At 44.1% G+C, this 17,445-nt stretch overlaps 1 protein-coding gene across 1 annotated transcript in view; it reads left to right on the top strand.

Annotated features, from left to right (window-relative positions):
• The window catches only part of LOC115380278 (neuropilin-2-like), a 109,149-nt gene that overhangs the window by 59,651 nt on the left and 32,053 nt on the right, over nt 1–17,445 (top strand). The window contains exons 8-11 of the mRNA XM_030081376.1: nt 871–1,015; nt 6,150–6,325; nt 6,456–6,629; nt 8,224–8,368. Of these exons, the coding sequence (XP_029937236.1) occupies nt 871–1,015; nt 6,150–6,325; nt 6,456–6,629; nt 8,224–8,368 (640 nt within the window). The remainder of the gene's footprint in view (nt 1–870; nt 1,016–6,149; nt 6,326–6,455; nt 6,630–8,223; nt 8,369–17,445) is intronic.

Below are 17,445 nucleotides of genomic sequence, written 5' to 3'. Positions count from 1 at the left end.
AGAAAGTGAAACGCGGACAGTGAGGAAAGAGGTGGAGACGACGTGGAAAGAGCGGGAGGGGAGAGTGACAGGAAGAGAAGCAGAAGCCCAGCTGTGCTTCCCTCTGGTGAAGCCCCATAGAGATGACAGGGAGAGAGAGAGAGAGAGACTCCGTCAGATAGACAGAGATATAAAGTCTTGGTGTCAAGAGACAAAAAGTGCTTCTGGCTGTGTGCGCTTGCATGCAATTTCCTTTTTATCTGAGTGTGTGTGCTTTCAGAGGAAATAATTCTCTACGTGTGAGTGTGTATGTGTGTGTGTATGTGTGTGTGTCAGGGGCCAGTGTGTGTTTTGTGTGCACGCGGCAGGGATTGTGAGGGCTTAGAGTGCATGATGTACTGCGTCACAGTGGCAGTCTGTGTGTGTTCGTCAGCTTTCCTGTGTGTGTGTGAGTGTTGAATGGAGAAACAGTGTGTGTTATGTCATGTATGTGTGTGTCTGTGGAGGGGTGACAGTGTATGTTTTCCTTTGTTCTCTGTGTGTGAAGGAGTAAAAAGTGCGTTTTCCTGTGTGTGTGGTTGTGTCAAAAGGACGTGAGAAAAGGATGCTCTCCCACATACTTACTCCCTTGATTTATTACTCCCTGCATGCCCCCAGACTGTGTGTGTGTGTGTGTGTGTGTGTGCATATATGTGTGTGTGAGTGATCCTTTGCACTCATCTCTTCCTTTGTGAACAGACACATCCAGTCTCTCTCAACACGTGTATGTTTATGTATGTTTGGTTGTGCTTTGTTACACAGCGGATAAAAGAGAGCAAAAGGTACTATCCCAGATTTTTAATCCACAGATTTCTTTCCTCTCTCTCTCTCTCTCTCGCTCTCTCTCTTTAGATTTTCCATGCCAACACCGACCCCACAGAGGTGGTTCTGAATCGGATCCCACAGCCGGTCCTGGCCCGCTTTGTACGAATCAGACCTCAGACGTGGAAGAACGGCATCGCGATGCGTTTCGAGCTTTACGGCTGCCAGATCACAGGTAAGGAGGATCCCTCAAAGTCTGTTTGCCACTTTCAGTTCTACACGAGGCAATTTGAGAACCTGTTAACAGTCTGGAAACCAGTGTGTGCTGTGCGGGTCCTCCTTGAGATGTAATAGACCAACACCAGCTCATGCAGAGCAGACATGCGGCTGTTTTCCGCACCGCTGTGACGTAAACAGGGAGGAAGAGAGGAGTTTGCTTGCGGACTTGTTGCTCCTTTCGGCACGGCGCATGTTTTCGATCTGTCGTGCAGAGCTACGACGTACATGCAGATTTTCAACAGGGTGTGCAAACTTTTTTTTTTTTTTTTTTTTCTTTCCTGGTCTCATCCCGAGACGCATTCTTATGAAAACGCGCTTGCCAGGCAGAAAAGTCGACTCAGGTCACGATCCGTCGTGCAAAGCGTTCAGTTTTACAGCAGACTGGCTCACACACAGGTCAGCTGGGGGCTCACAGCACACATAAATCCCCCAGCAATAATCTGTCAGAAATGATATAAAATGTTGAGCACATATATATGCTGCTTTTCTTCCTCTTCCTTTCTTTTTTTTCTTTCTTTCCTTCTTTCTCTCTCCTGCATCTGTATTTATGTAATCCGGTCATAAATAATTCATTCATTTGTCCATCCAACATCCATTGTCATCCTCAGCTTTGATTCTTACTTTCTCTCTCTCTCTTCTTCTCTTCCTCTCTCATTCTCTCTTTCAGCTCACACACAAACACACCCACACTCTGATAAATGAACACTCACACACACGCACACACTCACACACACACTCTCGCCCCCACTCTTTCATATACATATTCTGTCTGTGTCTTTCTGTGTCTCTCGCTCACTCACTCCCCATCACACACACACACACACACACACACACACACACACACACACACACACACACACACACACACACACACAGTCCTAATAGAATAATGCTAGAGTGTGATGTGTGGGTGATAACATCAGAGAGTAACAGGCTCTCAGCTTTCATCTGCAGCCCTGGCAAACAAACACAATTTCAACTAGCATAATCAGCTCAATACTATAAATAGATAAAACCTAATTAGACTGTCTGTGTTTGTGTGTGTGTGCATGTGCGCGTGTATGTGTGTGTGTGCTCGCGCGCATGTGTGTGTGAGAGTGTGTGTAAAAAGAGAAAGAGGGAGAGTTTTTGTGTGTGCATCCCTGGTGAGGAGTAAAAGAGAGTGTCAATCTATTTATGTGAGCATGTGTGTGTGTGTGTGTGTGTGTGTATGTATCCCTGCTACACCGTATCATTATTAGGTTAGGGCCTCTCTCTGCTGCCATTGTAGTGGCCATTGAGAGGGACAGATATGCTCTTATCTAGGAGGGCTATTTCAGCACCCACACAAATCACAATCACACTGAAACAATATGATACAGCCTGTGTGTGTGTGTGTGTGTGTGTGTGTGTCCGTGTGTATGTGAGAGAGAGGGAACAAGCAACAGGGGTTGACAGGGACGTTTTGTGGCATATATCAGGTATCTTTGGCTGTGTTCTTGTTCCACGATGGCCGTTACTCTGCTGTTTTTAACATCCTGAAATTGCATTATACATCACCTGACTTTTCTCAACCAAAGGAGCAGCACTCAGAATTTGTCCAATATATCTTTTGCCCTTGTCATTTTCAACATTTACCGGTCCTCCTCTCTGTCAAAGTCACAGTCGCTGCATTGCCTGGAAACGCTGCCGATCCCTCATGGACTTTTAGGGAAATACTGCATTTGCAAAGTCTTGCTTTGTTTGTTGCTGTTCTGCTGCAGTTTCAGTAAAATACGTCCATGTCCTGCAGTGAAAACAGAGCCATAGATAACCATGCAGCACGTCTTGGCTTGTTTCTTCCATTTCCCCTTTCTTCCTTCCTATATTTCTTTATTTCTGTCTTCCTTTTCCGCGTATAAACACGTCGATACACACACACCCAGACACACCGCCAGAGGGAATGCCATAATGCCCTGCACAGGCCTATAAAGGCAGACATAAAGCAGTCGGTCAGTGACATGTCATTAGCTTAAATCACACTTTTATGTCTTTCTCACCACTTTTCTCTCACTTTCTGCCTATTCCTCTTCATTGTCATTCTGTTTTTTTCCCTCCCTTCCCATTTTCCTTTAATGCCTGTCTCTCTATTGCTTTTTCCTGACAGCTTCTACTCTCCTTGCTTCTCCTTTTCCTCATGTCTGACTCTCTTTCTCTACAACCTGTCTGTCATTTCTCTCTCCTCCTCCTCCCTTCCCTTAAATCTGTCTATCTCTACCTCATTCGATCCATCCTTGCTCCATCCCTCCCTCTCCTCTTCCTTAATCTCATTTCATCTCAGGCCTGCACCGCCTATCAATCATTTATTTTTAGCACCTTTATCTTTTTTTTTTTTTTCTCTCTGCTGTGCGTGCGCACATGTGAGGGTGCTTGTGCTGTACATGCGTGTGTTGCTATTATGTGGGTGTGCATGCATGCCTGCAGGCTTGTGCGTATGTGTGCGTATGTGTGTGTATGTGTGTGTGTGTTAGGGCCAGGTAGAGCCTCCGTGGTATACTTCTGCAGCCGTTGTGATCCCATGTTATCAGGAAAAAAGCACAGTGGGAGTGTGTGTGTGGGGGTTAAACTTCACAGCGTGTGTGTGGGGGAGTGTACTTCAGTAGTGAAGATCTCGACTACTCATCTCCTGTGTGTTGGTGCATGTGTTTGTGTGTGTGTGTGTGTGTGTGTGTGTTAGCTATAAGTGAAGGGCTCTCATACGAGTGTGCGATATCTAGTTATTTCTGTTTCCATGATCTCCAGAGACGATATTCACATCGACTCCCACTGCACTCCTGTATTAAAAAGACTGTTGGAGTGCAGGAGCTGCTCGCATGGATAGATAGATAGATAGATAGATAGATAGATAGATAGATAGAGAGATAGAGAGATAGAGAGATAGAGAGATAGACCATTATGACTTGTAATCCATATGTAACATAAAATAACATTTCCTTGTTTCCTGTGGTTGTTGCTATAACCCTGTCTCACAGGAGTTTGTGCAGTACTCACAAAATTTAATTACAGATTCATGTCCATGGAGGTGATTTGTCATTTTTTTTTTTCATGCATACGGACACAAATTAAATTTGTGAAGAAAAAAAAAAACTCGTCTCACCTCAGACTTGGACCCAGGTCGCCTGAGTGAAAGTGCTGATTGAGCCATCTGCCAGCCCGCCCTCGTCCTAACAGAGCCGGTGGAGTCTTTATGCTTCTTCACAACATGTGCAGCAGGCACAAATCATACTTCCAAATTGAAATACATTGCTTTAATTGACGTTTCATGGCCATGGACACAAACCTGTAGAGTGACATTCATGACGACATCACAAACTGTGTGCTGTGAGACCGGGCAGGATACATCTTGCACAGCAGCTCTTTAAAAAACGTCTAACCTCTTATATGAGTCTACCTTGTGGAGTCGTATGAAAATATCGCCTGTAACTCTGATAAACCAAATACTGTTTCACTTGTAACTCCCGACCTTTTGACTCTGTGTACAGACACGGATGTTAATAGCCACTTTGTTGGTGCCAAAGCATAATAACGTTACACATTGTACGTTTAATGTCAAGTCAGTGGAATAATCAAATTTCCTCGTGGCCAGTCATAATGTTTGAAGTAGCTCAAGTATAAAAAGCTCATCTGGCTGTTGTGACTATTTGCTGTTGTTGTTGATTCATTATTTACCGCGGCGAGGCGAGGTGGCTAACGTCACAGCATTAAACATTCATCTCCACGGAGACCCGAAGAATGTCACCATCAATCACCGTCAACCTTCACTGTCAATCTGCTCTCTCTCTCCATCCCTCTCTTTCTCTCCCTCCCTCCTCTCCTCCCTCATTTGTTTCCTCCTTTTCCTTCTTTTCTTTTTCCTCCTCCTTTCGTCTCCTCCTCCCTTCAGTCCTCTCTCTTCGTATGACCTTTCGCTGCTCTTCTTACCACCTCCGTGTCCTTTAACCCATCCCCTATCATGTTTTTGTGCTTTCCTTCCCCTTATTTTTCTCCCCATATATCTCCTGTGTTCACCTCCACTTCTAAAGCCCTTTCCGCACCGTCACTCTGCATACAAAAATAAAGTTATTAAAGCTGCAACTTATTTTTTCCTCCTCATTTTTTTTCTCATTATTCATCAGGATAACATATTCTAATGCTTGCAAGAATAAAACACAATTGCCAGTGTTATAAACAGTATCCCTTTTGATCTGCTTCATGCTTTCATTTAGTTGTTCAATTTGGGAGTTCTCTGGCTCAATTCCCCATGAAGAATCCCCCTCGGTAAACCAGTTTAAGTTATGCATCAACTTTCCAGCAGCAGGAAGAGGAAATAATGAAACGGGTTGATGGAAAGCAGCTCACAGGGGCCGCAGAGTGCGACGCTGATTGTTGTTTTTCACCACTCATTTCACAATCACACATTTGAAGAGTGTCATCGCAAAAATTAGATAAAACTGAGACACAAATTTATTCGACCTGAAAGTCAAATTAATTTAGGAGGACCATTTCAGTTATTAGAAGTTTTAGCTATTGTAAGACCTTATCTACCTAATATCCAGAAAAAAAATGTATATACAGCATTTTGGATTGAATTCCTTCATTAGGAGAAGATCCTATCTTGCGGTTATAGTTTTATTAAAGAAAAAAAATATATATATTTCACCCATAGCTACTTTTTTGATCATAATACACCAAGACAATGAGAAGGAAAAATAACCCACACACCAAGATGAAAGGCTGGGCAGCGTAAAAACTGTACAAAATACTAATCCAGTGTCCACATTTACTTCTATTATAATATATACCACAAGCTACAAGATGTTTGTGCTTATTTGTGATTTTTGCTCATTATTCACCAGTAAGCATTCAGAAAAAGTCAAACCATTATCGTCATGGATTTCCCACCCAGTCTCTGCCTAATTTATATCCCATTGGTTCACACCTTTGACTGATCCATCCTCATGTCCCGCCCCAGCATCTCGTTTCAGCAGGAAAAGCATCAAAGGATGGAAGCAAGACGGTCACAAAATGTGATTTCATTGTCATTTCCATGGATGATTCAGAAAATCTTCTTTCCATCTCTCGGTTTCATCCAGATGCCCCCTGTTCGGAGCTGCAAGGCATGCTGTCCGGCCTGCTGCCCGACTCCCAGATTTCTGCCTCCTCCATGAGGGACATACACGGCTCCATGGGCGCCGCCAGGCTGGTGGCCAGTCGCTCAGGCTGGTTCCCCAACCCGACGCAGCCCGTAGCCGGAGAGGAGTGGCTACAGGTGGGCGTCTCTGCTTGTTTGAATCCTTTTGTTTCTCAGCCGGTGTTACGGTCTTGGTAGGCTGGGCGTCTGGTGAAATTAGCTTAAGAGAATGAGCTGACGATAATGATCGAATTCGTCTATGTTTAAGGTGGACCTCGGGGTGCCCAAGATGGTGCGTGGCATCATTACCCAGGGTGCCCGGGGCCTGGAGGGCAGCACCAGCGCTGAGAACCGAGCCTTCGTCAGGAAGTACAAACTGGCACACAGCTTGACCGGCAAAGAGTGGACCTACATCCAAGACAGCAAGACGGGATACGCCAAGGTAGGGGAAGGGAACACCGACACACACACACACACACAGAACACACTCATATACACACAAACACACACTCATATACACTCTCTCGGTCTCTCTCCCTGAGACGCGTACACACTCACTTGTGTTTCTTTGACAGTCCCTGTCAGTTCTCCCTCATTTGTAGTTTATTTATAGCTGTCTTTTAACTCATTCTCTTCTCTCTCTCTCTTTCTGCCTTAGTCTCTCTCTCTCACACACCTCTCTCTCTCTCTCTCTCTTTCTCTCTCTCTCTCGTTCAGCCTTGTCATTTTCAGGGAAAAAGCCATTTTATTACAGCCTCAGCTCTGATAATAATTCAATTTAATCACCTCACTTTTCATTCTCCCCGCCTCTGTCTTTGTCTCTCTCTCACTCCCGTCCCGCTCTCTCTCTCTCTTCCCTCTGTTCCTCTTTCTCTCGTTCGCTCACTGCCTTTCTCTCATGGGTGTTAATTAAAAATGTCTTTTCTGCATCACCACTCAACACTGCAGGCAGTCCAACGCACTGTGAGACAGGGCACTCTAAACTCTGTAGTCCTTTCTGAGACTCTGTCTTAAAACGCTTTAATAGTACTACTGAGTCTCTGGCTTCTCTCCTGATGGTAAAATCCTGCTCTCTCTCATCTGTCGGTCTTTTTTATATGAGCACCCTGGGAAATTCATCAGGACTTTTTAAAATTTAAGAAACAAGGAAGACAGCAGATACAATTCAATCATGTCCAAATTTTTCAAGTCTCAGATTTGTGGTAAATCTTGTACTCTTGCCGGAGGGTTCTGCAAACCACCTCAACGAATTGCTTAAAAATCAAAGCCTAAGCTTTCTCCGTTGTCATTTATATAGCACGTCATACTATGCTGCAGAACAGCGTTGATTAGTATTGTTGTATGACTTTGGAAACACTGGCTCACGATGTTGCTATAGCTTTTGAATGCTGCTTGGCTTGTTCTGGTCTTGGCTTGCTCTTGATCACACATTCGCATTCTGTTGCCTCATCCCGAACGCCGGAGCAACATATCAGCTCGCTCAATCTGACAAAAGTCACGGAACTGAAACAAACACAGAGGAAAGCTTGGTACTCACCACGTTGAGTCCTGAACTCGTCTGCACACAGCCGTAGCTCCGGGACAAGATAAGATACTCACCACAGTGCTTCCTGGAGGTCGGCGCTGGGTGGACGCAGCAGGATCTTTGTGGCCTGCAGTGAAAAGGGCAGCAGTCTTCCAGCAGAGCAAGCAGCAGAGCTTTGTGAAGTTTGTTTTCATGTCGAGTGCATTAACTGAACAGTCCCTGCAGGAAAGGTGAAAATTTATGTCAGAATCGTTGCGAAAACATCCTTCAGCCTGGAAGGAAAATGTTCTATTTCAACTTGTATCCATTATTGACAAATAAAAATAGCCAATAAACATGATAATAAATCATCACCATCTAACGATTTGGCAGCAATGGTTTTATTTCTGAAAACAAATCCTTCCACGATACGGTGTGGACGCAACATTTGACTCACTCCACCTCTTTTGGTCTAAAGCTAATCACATCAAATGTTCAGCTCTTCTTCTTGTGTTTGTCTTCCCCTTCTTAGATTTTTGAAGGGAACAGCCACTACGACACTCCGGAGGTGCGAAGGTTCGATGAGATAGCAGCGCAGTACATCAGAGTCTACCCGGAGCGGTGGTCACCTGCTGGGATCGGCATGAGGATGGAGGTCCTTGGCTGTGACCTTCCAGGTAAGAAAACACACACGCGTGCACAAAACATAACAGCTGCACGCGCTCCTGGACTCAACTCAACTCAACTCAACTTTTTTAATATAGCACTTTAAAAACAACCACAGCTGAAACAAAGTGCTGTACATAAATGATAATAAAACAACAAAACAGTTAAAACAGTAGAAAGAATTAAAAACAATCAAACAAATTAAAACAGAGCGGCGTCTCATGCTGGAATTGAAAGTTAATGCACTGCAAAAACTCAAAATCTTACCAAGATTATTTGTCTTATTTCAAGTCAAAAATGTCTTATTTCTAGTCAAAATATCTCATTACACTTAAAATAAGACATGATCACCTCAGAAGTAACTTGTTTTTAGACAATTGTCTCTTGTTTCAAGTGAAAATTTGCTTGTTTCATTGGCAAAATGTGTTTCTTGTTTCTAGCTAATTTTCACTTATTTCAAGTGAAGTTTCACTTTTTCCACTGGCAAATTTTGCCAATGAAACAAGCAAATTTTCACTTGTTTCAAGTGAATTTTCACTTGAAACAAGTGAAAATTGTCTAAAAACAATTTACTTCTGAGCTGATCATGTCTTATTTTAAGTGTAATGAGATATTTTGACTAGAAATAAGACATTTTTGACTTGAAATAAGACAAATTATCTTGGTAAGATTTTGCGTTTTTGCAGTGTGTACATAAATGATCGCAAGCCATTCACAGCCCAACACGCACAGGAATCACTCAAACACAGCAGTTACACATGCAAATGCCTATTCAAAACATTTCCCGATAGATATATGCATTCGTACACATTCGCTCCGATACGAGCTTGCAGGCATGTACACATGTGCACACCCACACACATACACATATTGACATGCACAATATCCTCTTTGTTTGCTCTGACATGACAAACTTCCAGAGGCAGATGAAAAACACATTGGCCTGAGGCGTTTAACAACACAGTCAAGACAAATTACACGAGAGGAAATATCTCCCACTCCATACGAGCATATATCACACATATGTTTGACACGTCTGTATATTATATAACCCGAATGTATGTTCAAAAAGAAAACAGCCACGACTATGTAGACAACAACATTAATCTCTGTGACATGTGTGCTGTAAGTATGTGTTTGCAAGGCTTAATATATATATATATGTTTGTGTGTGTGTGTGTGGGTAGATGGGTGAGTCAGTATGTGTGTGTGTGTGTGCGTGCACTTGATTACACGCATGCTGTACATGTGAGTGTGGGTGTGTTAATCAGCTTGCCCTATAGGAGGTATTGCAGCATGTCTGGACAGGGATTAGTATGTCTAGGTCATGAGACTTTCACTATAATAATGGCCAGCTGTGTAGTTTGTAGCGCTCACGGCTGCGGCGTTCACAGCCTATTATGTTAGTAGCATGTAGCCAGTGTGGAGTAATCACCGGGATTTCCCCAGACATTGGCCAAATCCATTCTGCTACAGCTGCAAACAAAACAAAACTATTAAGCCTCGCTTCCTCTGTCAAATATGTTCCATTTTACGCATTCTGCTCGTGTGTGTTTATGTGTGTACTGCAGGATTAGCATGAAGACCTACGGCGATGCATGCAGATTGTTAGTGGGCATGGCTCTTTAGTGAGCTTAGTGTGTGTATGATTTCTACCTAATGTTTTTTACAGTGTGTTAGTGCTGTGCGTGGAACTTACACCCGTAAAAGTTTCTATATGATCCACCCTGTTGTAACGCTTGGAAACACCGTAGTGAGTGAAATACCTGATTTTATAATGAAGGATTGGGACCCAGAAATGGTTAGATAGAATCTTAATGATCATAATAATAATCGTAATGGTAAGCAGAACTATGTAATTAGCTGCAAATGGCCCAGTGAAGAGCAGCCATTTTGGCCACTTTCCTTTTTCCATCTCCTCTTCCCCTCTTTCTCTTCCCCTCCTGTCCACTCCTCTCCTCTCCTCACATCCCATCACACAAGCCATCACATCCCAGTGCCTTTGTGTTGATGTGACATGTGAAAAGTGAGGACAGGAACAGGAAATGACACGTACCTGGTCTCAGTGGACAGGATGTGGGATGTTGGCTGTCACTGTTGGCCTGCTGCTAGATTTCTTTATCGTGCACACCTGTGCGCGGGTGGGTGTGTGTGTGTGTGTGTGTGTGTGTGTGTGTGTGAGCAGGTTTGTGTGCGCCCATGCAAGCACAAGTTTGAATATGTGTTACTCAAATAATATTAAAGCCATAATGAAATATCCTGTTTGCCTGTGTGTGTGTGTGTGTGTGTGTGCGCGCGCATGTGTGTGTGTGTGTGTGTGTGTGTGAGTGTGAGTGAGTGTGTGGATGCGTGCACGCTTTCTTGTGTGTGTGTGTGTGTGCCCAGAGGGACCACTATATCCTAGATGTGTCAGAACTAGCCATGAGGCTGGTCATGATGGGAACAGAGGGGACATCATCCTCTACTGTTAACACAGGTTCACAGGTTACCATGGTTACATTAAGAAATTTCCAGGGCTAAAACAAGATATAGCATGAATAAAATCTAGCTTAACCCCTTGATCTCAGATTTTCCCCTTAAATTTCACCTTTAATAGTTCCAAAGCGAGGAAAAAAAACACTTTTCCATGCAGTAGAGCAGTAACACACACACACACACACACACACACACACACACATTCTATATCACACTGATAGCCTGTTGAGGGAATTATTCACACCGAAGCCCATTTTTATTCCTGCAGCATTACATCAGATGGTAAAAATCTACATCTGTGATACATCATTTTCTGTGCATTTCCATATAATTCAGCACAGTTTAATCCAGCATCTTTGGAAACCTCAGCTCTTGAACAGAATTCAAATCGCAGCTCTCCAGATTTAAACGAAACTTGGCCGCGCAACATCTGTTCGTAATGATGGACCCATCAGCGCTATTTCTGCTTACTATTTAAATGTTTTACTGTTACTCAAATTTTAAGATTAGGGCATAAAATATGATAAAAGGCCAAGTAATCCCACTTATCCAGGGTTAAAGATACAATTGTGGATTTTGTGGATTTTGCGAAAGCCACGACTTCTGTCATCCACACATGTGACTCCTATTGCGACTGGTGGCAGCACGCTGATATCTGTATCCATTATAGTCACGGCCTCTCGGCTGCTGGCCTGGCAGTCTGGGTCTGCATGCCAGATGTTTTCCTTCTGATTATAATCCATGCATTTGACGTGATGATAATGTTTTTCATTCCCACTTACATGAGCAGCATGGCTACCAGCGCTGCTACTGCACTCACACACAGATTCACATGTTTGATCTTGGGTTCTCCTGAATCCTGCTTGTTCAGAGCAGGTTGGTTTTATTAAAATGCAGTGGGTCCAGGTTTTAATTGTCCCCACGCTACACAGGATTAGATAATAACACTGAAACAACAACAACAGCAATGTATGATCTCACTGTCCTTGTGATTTTCCCAGCACTATAAATGAAAACAGGGTGAAATAAGCACATCTGGCTAAGGACAGTAGAGACCTTGTTTCTCTCTCTCTCTCTCTCTCTCTCTCTCTGTGTGTGTGTGTGTGTGTGTGTGTGTGTGTGTGTTGAATTGTAACGGGAGATAAAATATTCAGCAGAGTGCATCAGCTTCAGTCCACTGAACAGAGCCGTTTACACATAGACACAAGAACACACACACACACACATTAAACTCTACTGGACCTCTCCTATAAATTCAGACACACACACACACACACACACATACATACACACACACATACGGCCACAAACAGGAAGAAAGATATAAAGCCAAGCAGCTGGAAGAGGGACATAAAAGCCCCTTTCCATCTCCCCTCAGATTAAATTCTAGCAGGATGACTTCTCACTCACACCTTCCTGTTTTCTAATCCTCTCCCCTACACAGGTAGGCTTCAAAAGCAGCCTAAGCTCCACCCTTTTGCCCTGCAAAGAGCCTTTGTTAATGCATTCAATACTGCATTTCTGTTTTTTTTGTTTTTGTTTGTTTTTTTGTTTTTTTTACCACCAAGCACAAAATCCACGGAAAAGGTTTTCTGCTTTAAAGAGATGCTTTCCCCTCTCCCTGATTTCACCTGTGCAACAAAAATGTCTCCTCCTCTCCACTCAGGAGGAGAGTGATAAATAAAGGAGTGAAGTAATGAATTGATGAATAAATAAAAAGAGACACCTCATGGCCGAGCAACACAAGACAAACACACCCTCATACAAACTCACACACTCACACACACACACACACACACAAACACAGACCCACTGGCCAGCGGTGAAGGCAGCAATCAGAGTGGCCCTTCTATTATTTAATAGCTGGTGTGTGTGTATGTGTGTGTGTGTGTGTGTGTGTGTGTGGGAAGAACAGGGACCTCTACTGGTGAGAGCTGTGCTCATGTAACATTTCAAATTATTAATCTAAATATAAAGTCAGCAGGACTGAACTTATCAGCAGACACGGACCCACCCAGCATATGCGGCCCATTAATTTAGCACCTCATCTCTGATCCAAACATTTAAGGCACCAGAGAACATATAAGACAAACACTGTCATCATGAGTTGTTCTCCTCTTGATCAGGCAGAAATACTGTATTGCATAACCAATATGCATACAATAACACAGAAATTAGTTTGACTTCTTGCTTTCCACCAAATAGTCCATCACAGAACAAAGACAAAGAAACACAGCACACTGATACCACAACACTGTGTGTCCACTTTAGCCAACAAGGCAAAATCAGGGTTTCTCAGAAATTTGTTCGCAGTCTCGCCATCGCTCCAACCAATCATGCACCTCACGAGCCTAGAAAGTTACCCGCCGTTCAATTATTGGATCCTGTATTATACAGCGAAGCAACATGTACTCGCGTGTGCAGCTGAGAGATTAGTTTGACATCTCATCTCTTCCTCAAACAATCAGTGACTGAGAAAACAAAGGAACACGAGCCAGATGCCTATTTCTAGACGCTGCTTCAGTCACAGTTTACAACGGAGTAATATGTGTAATTGTGCGTAATAAATTAATTAAGCGTCTTACCATTTAATCAACAAGAAAGCAGAGACGCACTATAAGCCAAATGGCACTTTATTCAAAGATCTCTCTTTGCACTGCTGCATTAGCCACTGAGGCAGCATTAGTATTTGGCTTGTGACCCAGAAATTACTTTACAATCTTCTTATGGCTCCAAACAGCCAGGGTCACAAAGGCACATTATCAGCCCAGTGGCACATTGTTCCAAGACTGTCTTTGATTCAGCGAGAGAGAGAGAGAGAGAGAGAGAGAGAAAAAAAAAAAAAAAACATGCAGAAATTAGTTTCAATCAGATACACATGCACATACAGCACGTCTCCACTATTGAATGTTTCACGGGGAAGCCAGAAAAGCGTGTTTTCAAGAATCATTTACCATGTCATTCACAATCCGTCACACATGGCGATAAGTTGAATTTGAACTGCTTTTTTTTACCTTTCTTCTTGTTTCTCCTGTTGGTTAATTAACCATAAAACAAGCAAACATGACCCAGATGCAGTGCTATTCCTGGATGTGCTCTCTCTCACAATCGCAAGTAAAGAAACATGTCGCGGCGCTTCAAAGTTGAATATATCACCCCATCATTGTTCAAGCACAAGGCTCATATTAGAAAAAGAGAAAAAAAATCAGCCTTTAAGAGCCTGGGAACGAAATTGTTTTGTTACACTGACACCGCTGTATTGTTTTCATATTTTACAGCGGAGCCGGAGCGGTGTGACCTGGCCTCGGGGCCGTGAAACAATTTCCACACATGGGAGACAATCTCGGCTCCCAATTACAGTGAAGAAAACTGAAATTAGAGATACAAGGTGCTTACAGGGGCACACAATACTGTAGTTTGGCATCTCATTATTGCTCCAAACTCTGCACGAGAAAACAAACAAAAGCCAGAATATTACTGCCGGACTCATTCTAATCATCCACGCTAGCTGTGGAGGTAACATGTAATTCAGGGCTTGTAACGCAGATTTGAACCGAGACCCGCCGAGCTGCCAGTTTAGTTCATGTTTTAAATGACTGAGCTATCAGAACATCTGCTATGTCCTCATCTCTTTCACTCCACACCTAGTTGTTGGCAGGCGGGCGGGCACATATGCACACACACACACACACACACACCACCTGTTTGGCATATACACAAGGGTTTGTACTTCATTGTGCAAATAAACACTTAGTTTCTCATCTCCATAGAAAACAGCAGTACTGTGCGTGCATGGGTAGGGGACTTGGAGGAAGTGATAAAGAGAGAGAGAGAAAGTGGCTTTGTCCTTGTGGCCAGTGTGTGAGAGTCGCCAACTGCAGCGTCGTCTTCATTCATCTGCTGCTGCTCGACTTTGGACCGAGGATCAGTCTCCATCTGTTTGATTGTTTGTTCACTCCCCCGTCCGTCTGTCTTGCGGGACATCAGAGACGCCGCTGACCACGTTGTCTCCAAACTTGGGTAAATGATGCAGCTCACCTTGGTGTGCCAGCGTTTCCATAATCACGCTGATTGGGGAGCTGCAGGCACAGGTCAGCCGAGGTGACGCGGTTGCAGCCGGATTGGTCCGGAGGGGGCTTACATCATCACCGGCAGCGCTGGGCAGCTTCCAGTGTGAATGTGTGGAACTGTATGTATGTGAAGCTGGAAAAGTGTTGTTCAGTCGGCGCACCCTGGGTAATTAAAGGTTAAAATAAAATTAAATTAAAGGCTCAAGTTGCAATATGCAGTAGCCAGTGACAGCCCAGTGCCATCTGTCACACACACATAAACACACACACCCAAACGTCTGTAGTAGCAGTCGGTCCCTGGCGGGAATGTTGTTTAGCGTTCTTGTGCTAGAACATTCTAGAGGTGTTTTACTGTTCCAGGGTTCCAGCCAATCCAGTCCAAGTGGAGCCAAGTGTGTGCGCTGGTGTGTGTGTGTGTTTTCCAGGTCCAACATCGCTGATCACTTTCACATGTGAGTGGTGGCTCCCCTCCAGATACTTTCATGTGATTGGTGGGTTGTGGCCGCAGATACTCCCACTTATCTCTCTCCCCCGCTCCTCCTTTGCCTCGCTTTTCTCACTCCTCCTCTCACTCCCTTTATCCTGCAGAGATTACACTCATGTGATTGCAAAAAAAAAACATTATCCTCAAGCCACTGCGATTGCTAATAAACACAATAAGCAGATTGTAGATACGCTTGATAACACTGAAACGGAGAGGTTCTGCGCACTTTGGTTCATGCACAAGTCTTTGATAGGAATGCCAGGCTCTCAGAAGACCTGCATCGGGGCAACCAATCTATAATATACTAAGTGTAGTTAATGAATTTAATGCATTACTCACAAGCAGGTTTTAAAGGGAAAGCATTGATAGCGAGAGATTTTAGATCCAAGCAATTTTACACTTAAAATAATGGCTTTCTAATGGTCCTGCGTGATGATAATATCGCTATTCAAAGAAGAAACAATTTTGAAAAAAGTGTCCATTCAACGGTTGAACTTCATATCCGATGGATTTCGGAGCCAAAGCCGCGAACATTAACCACACTAATTTGGGGATTCTGGTAACAGTGTGGCTTGTGTCAATAAGCGAGTGAATCTAAGCAAGTAATCAGTCGTCTGCAACAGATTGCATTCACCAAGTGACAGAGCCAGCCCTGTTCTTTTACAGCAGGAGGTTCGAACAACATGAGAGGGAATGGAAAATGCTGCAGAGGCAAGGGAGGGAGTGTGTGAGAATGTCATCAGGCCCTGCGTTACCCCCTCCTCTCGCCTCTTGCCCCGTCTCCCTCACTCCTGGATTCCCCTCCCCGTCAAAAGAATGTAATCACTCCCTTCTTCTGCCAAGGTTCCCGACCCCCCCCCCTCATCCTCCCATCCCCATTTCTCCTTCACCTTCCTCTTCCTCACCTCCCCTTCTGTCCTGACCTCCTTTCCCCTCACGCTCTATCACGCCCTTCCTCCCCTCCCTCTGCTTCTTGTTCCTCCTCACCTCTCCCTCTCTCTCACCGCTGCTCAAACCCTGGGTGAAGCTGCCGTGCAGTAGCCAGCCCTACATGTTTTTTTTTTTTTTTCTTTTTTCTTTTTTTTTCTCCCATATACTCTGACTTTTGTTTTTACACTTTTTGAAAGCTAACATTGTCTCCCGCTAGCAGGGAAAACTTTCATGACCCTGGACTGAGCCAAGGCTGCAGATCAGCCCGTTGTAAACTGCCAGACTATATCGGCGTTAATATGGAAACTAAAACCGTTTTCCTCAGTTCCTCGAGGGATGTCTTATTTGGAAATACGGGGTTATTGCAGAACACTGACGGTTTGCTCCCAAGTGGTGGACAAACGCAAGGAGGGCCTGGTTTATTTTGTGGTGCTTTACGACTTTTAAACAACGGCAAACTTGGTCCGGCGTCAAGTGCCTGAGAGGATGAATCGAGCACACGCCCACAGCAGTCCAAACGTTATTTCAGACCATTTATAATTATGTTCAGTTTGGTTGTGGAGGACGGCTCAGTTTATCTCTTCCCTCTCCTCCCTGGCTGTCGGAGGTGTCACACATGGAAACGCTTAGGATTGGGCGCAGGTTCACTGAATGTGTGTGTGTGTGTGTGTGTGTGTGTGTGTGTGTGTGTGGGTGGGTGGGTGGGTGTGCATGCAAGCCTGTGTTTTCCAAGTATAAATATTTAGCTTTGGCTCCCTCTGTTTCCTATCCTTCTCCCTGTGACACGACCTATCAATCTATCGATATATCTATCTATCGATATTTTTTGGCAGTTTTGGACAAACAAGCTGGCTAGCTTTGGCGAAGCTGACTGATTTGCTGAAGTAGTCGGAGCCCTATCCCTGTCCGTGTTTTGCTGCCTGGCAGTCGTGAAAGCACTTTGTCACTGTCAGTAGTTTCCCTCTATCCTTTAATGTCGCACTTAGCTTCGGGCTCTTTGCCACACTTAAACTCATTTCCTTTGTAGCTAAATGCAGTTCATTGACTTCGTTAGCCATTCACCGCCGGCAGCGTCTTGTTACCCTCCCGCACTTTGTTGTCATCATTAGTTTCAACACTTCAGGCTACA

This window comes from Myripristis murdjan, chromosome 21 (genome assembly GCF_902150065.1).
Source record: "Myripristis murdjan chromosome 21, fMyrMur1.1, whole genome shotgun sequence".
Classification (NCBI taxonomy): domain Eukaryota; kingdom Metazoa; phylum Chordata; class Actinopteri; order Holocentriformes; family Holocentridae; genus Myripristis; species Myripristis murdjan.
The sequence above is the reverse complement of the archived record's forward strand: the minus strand, read 5'-3'. Positions and strand labels throughout refer to the sequence as shown.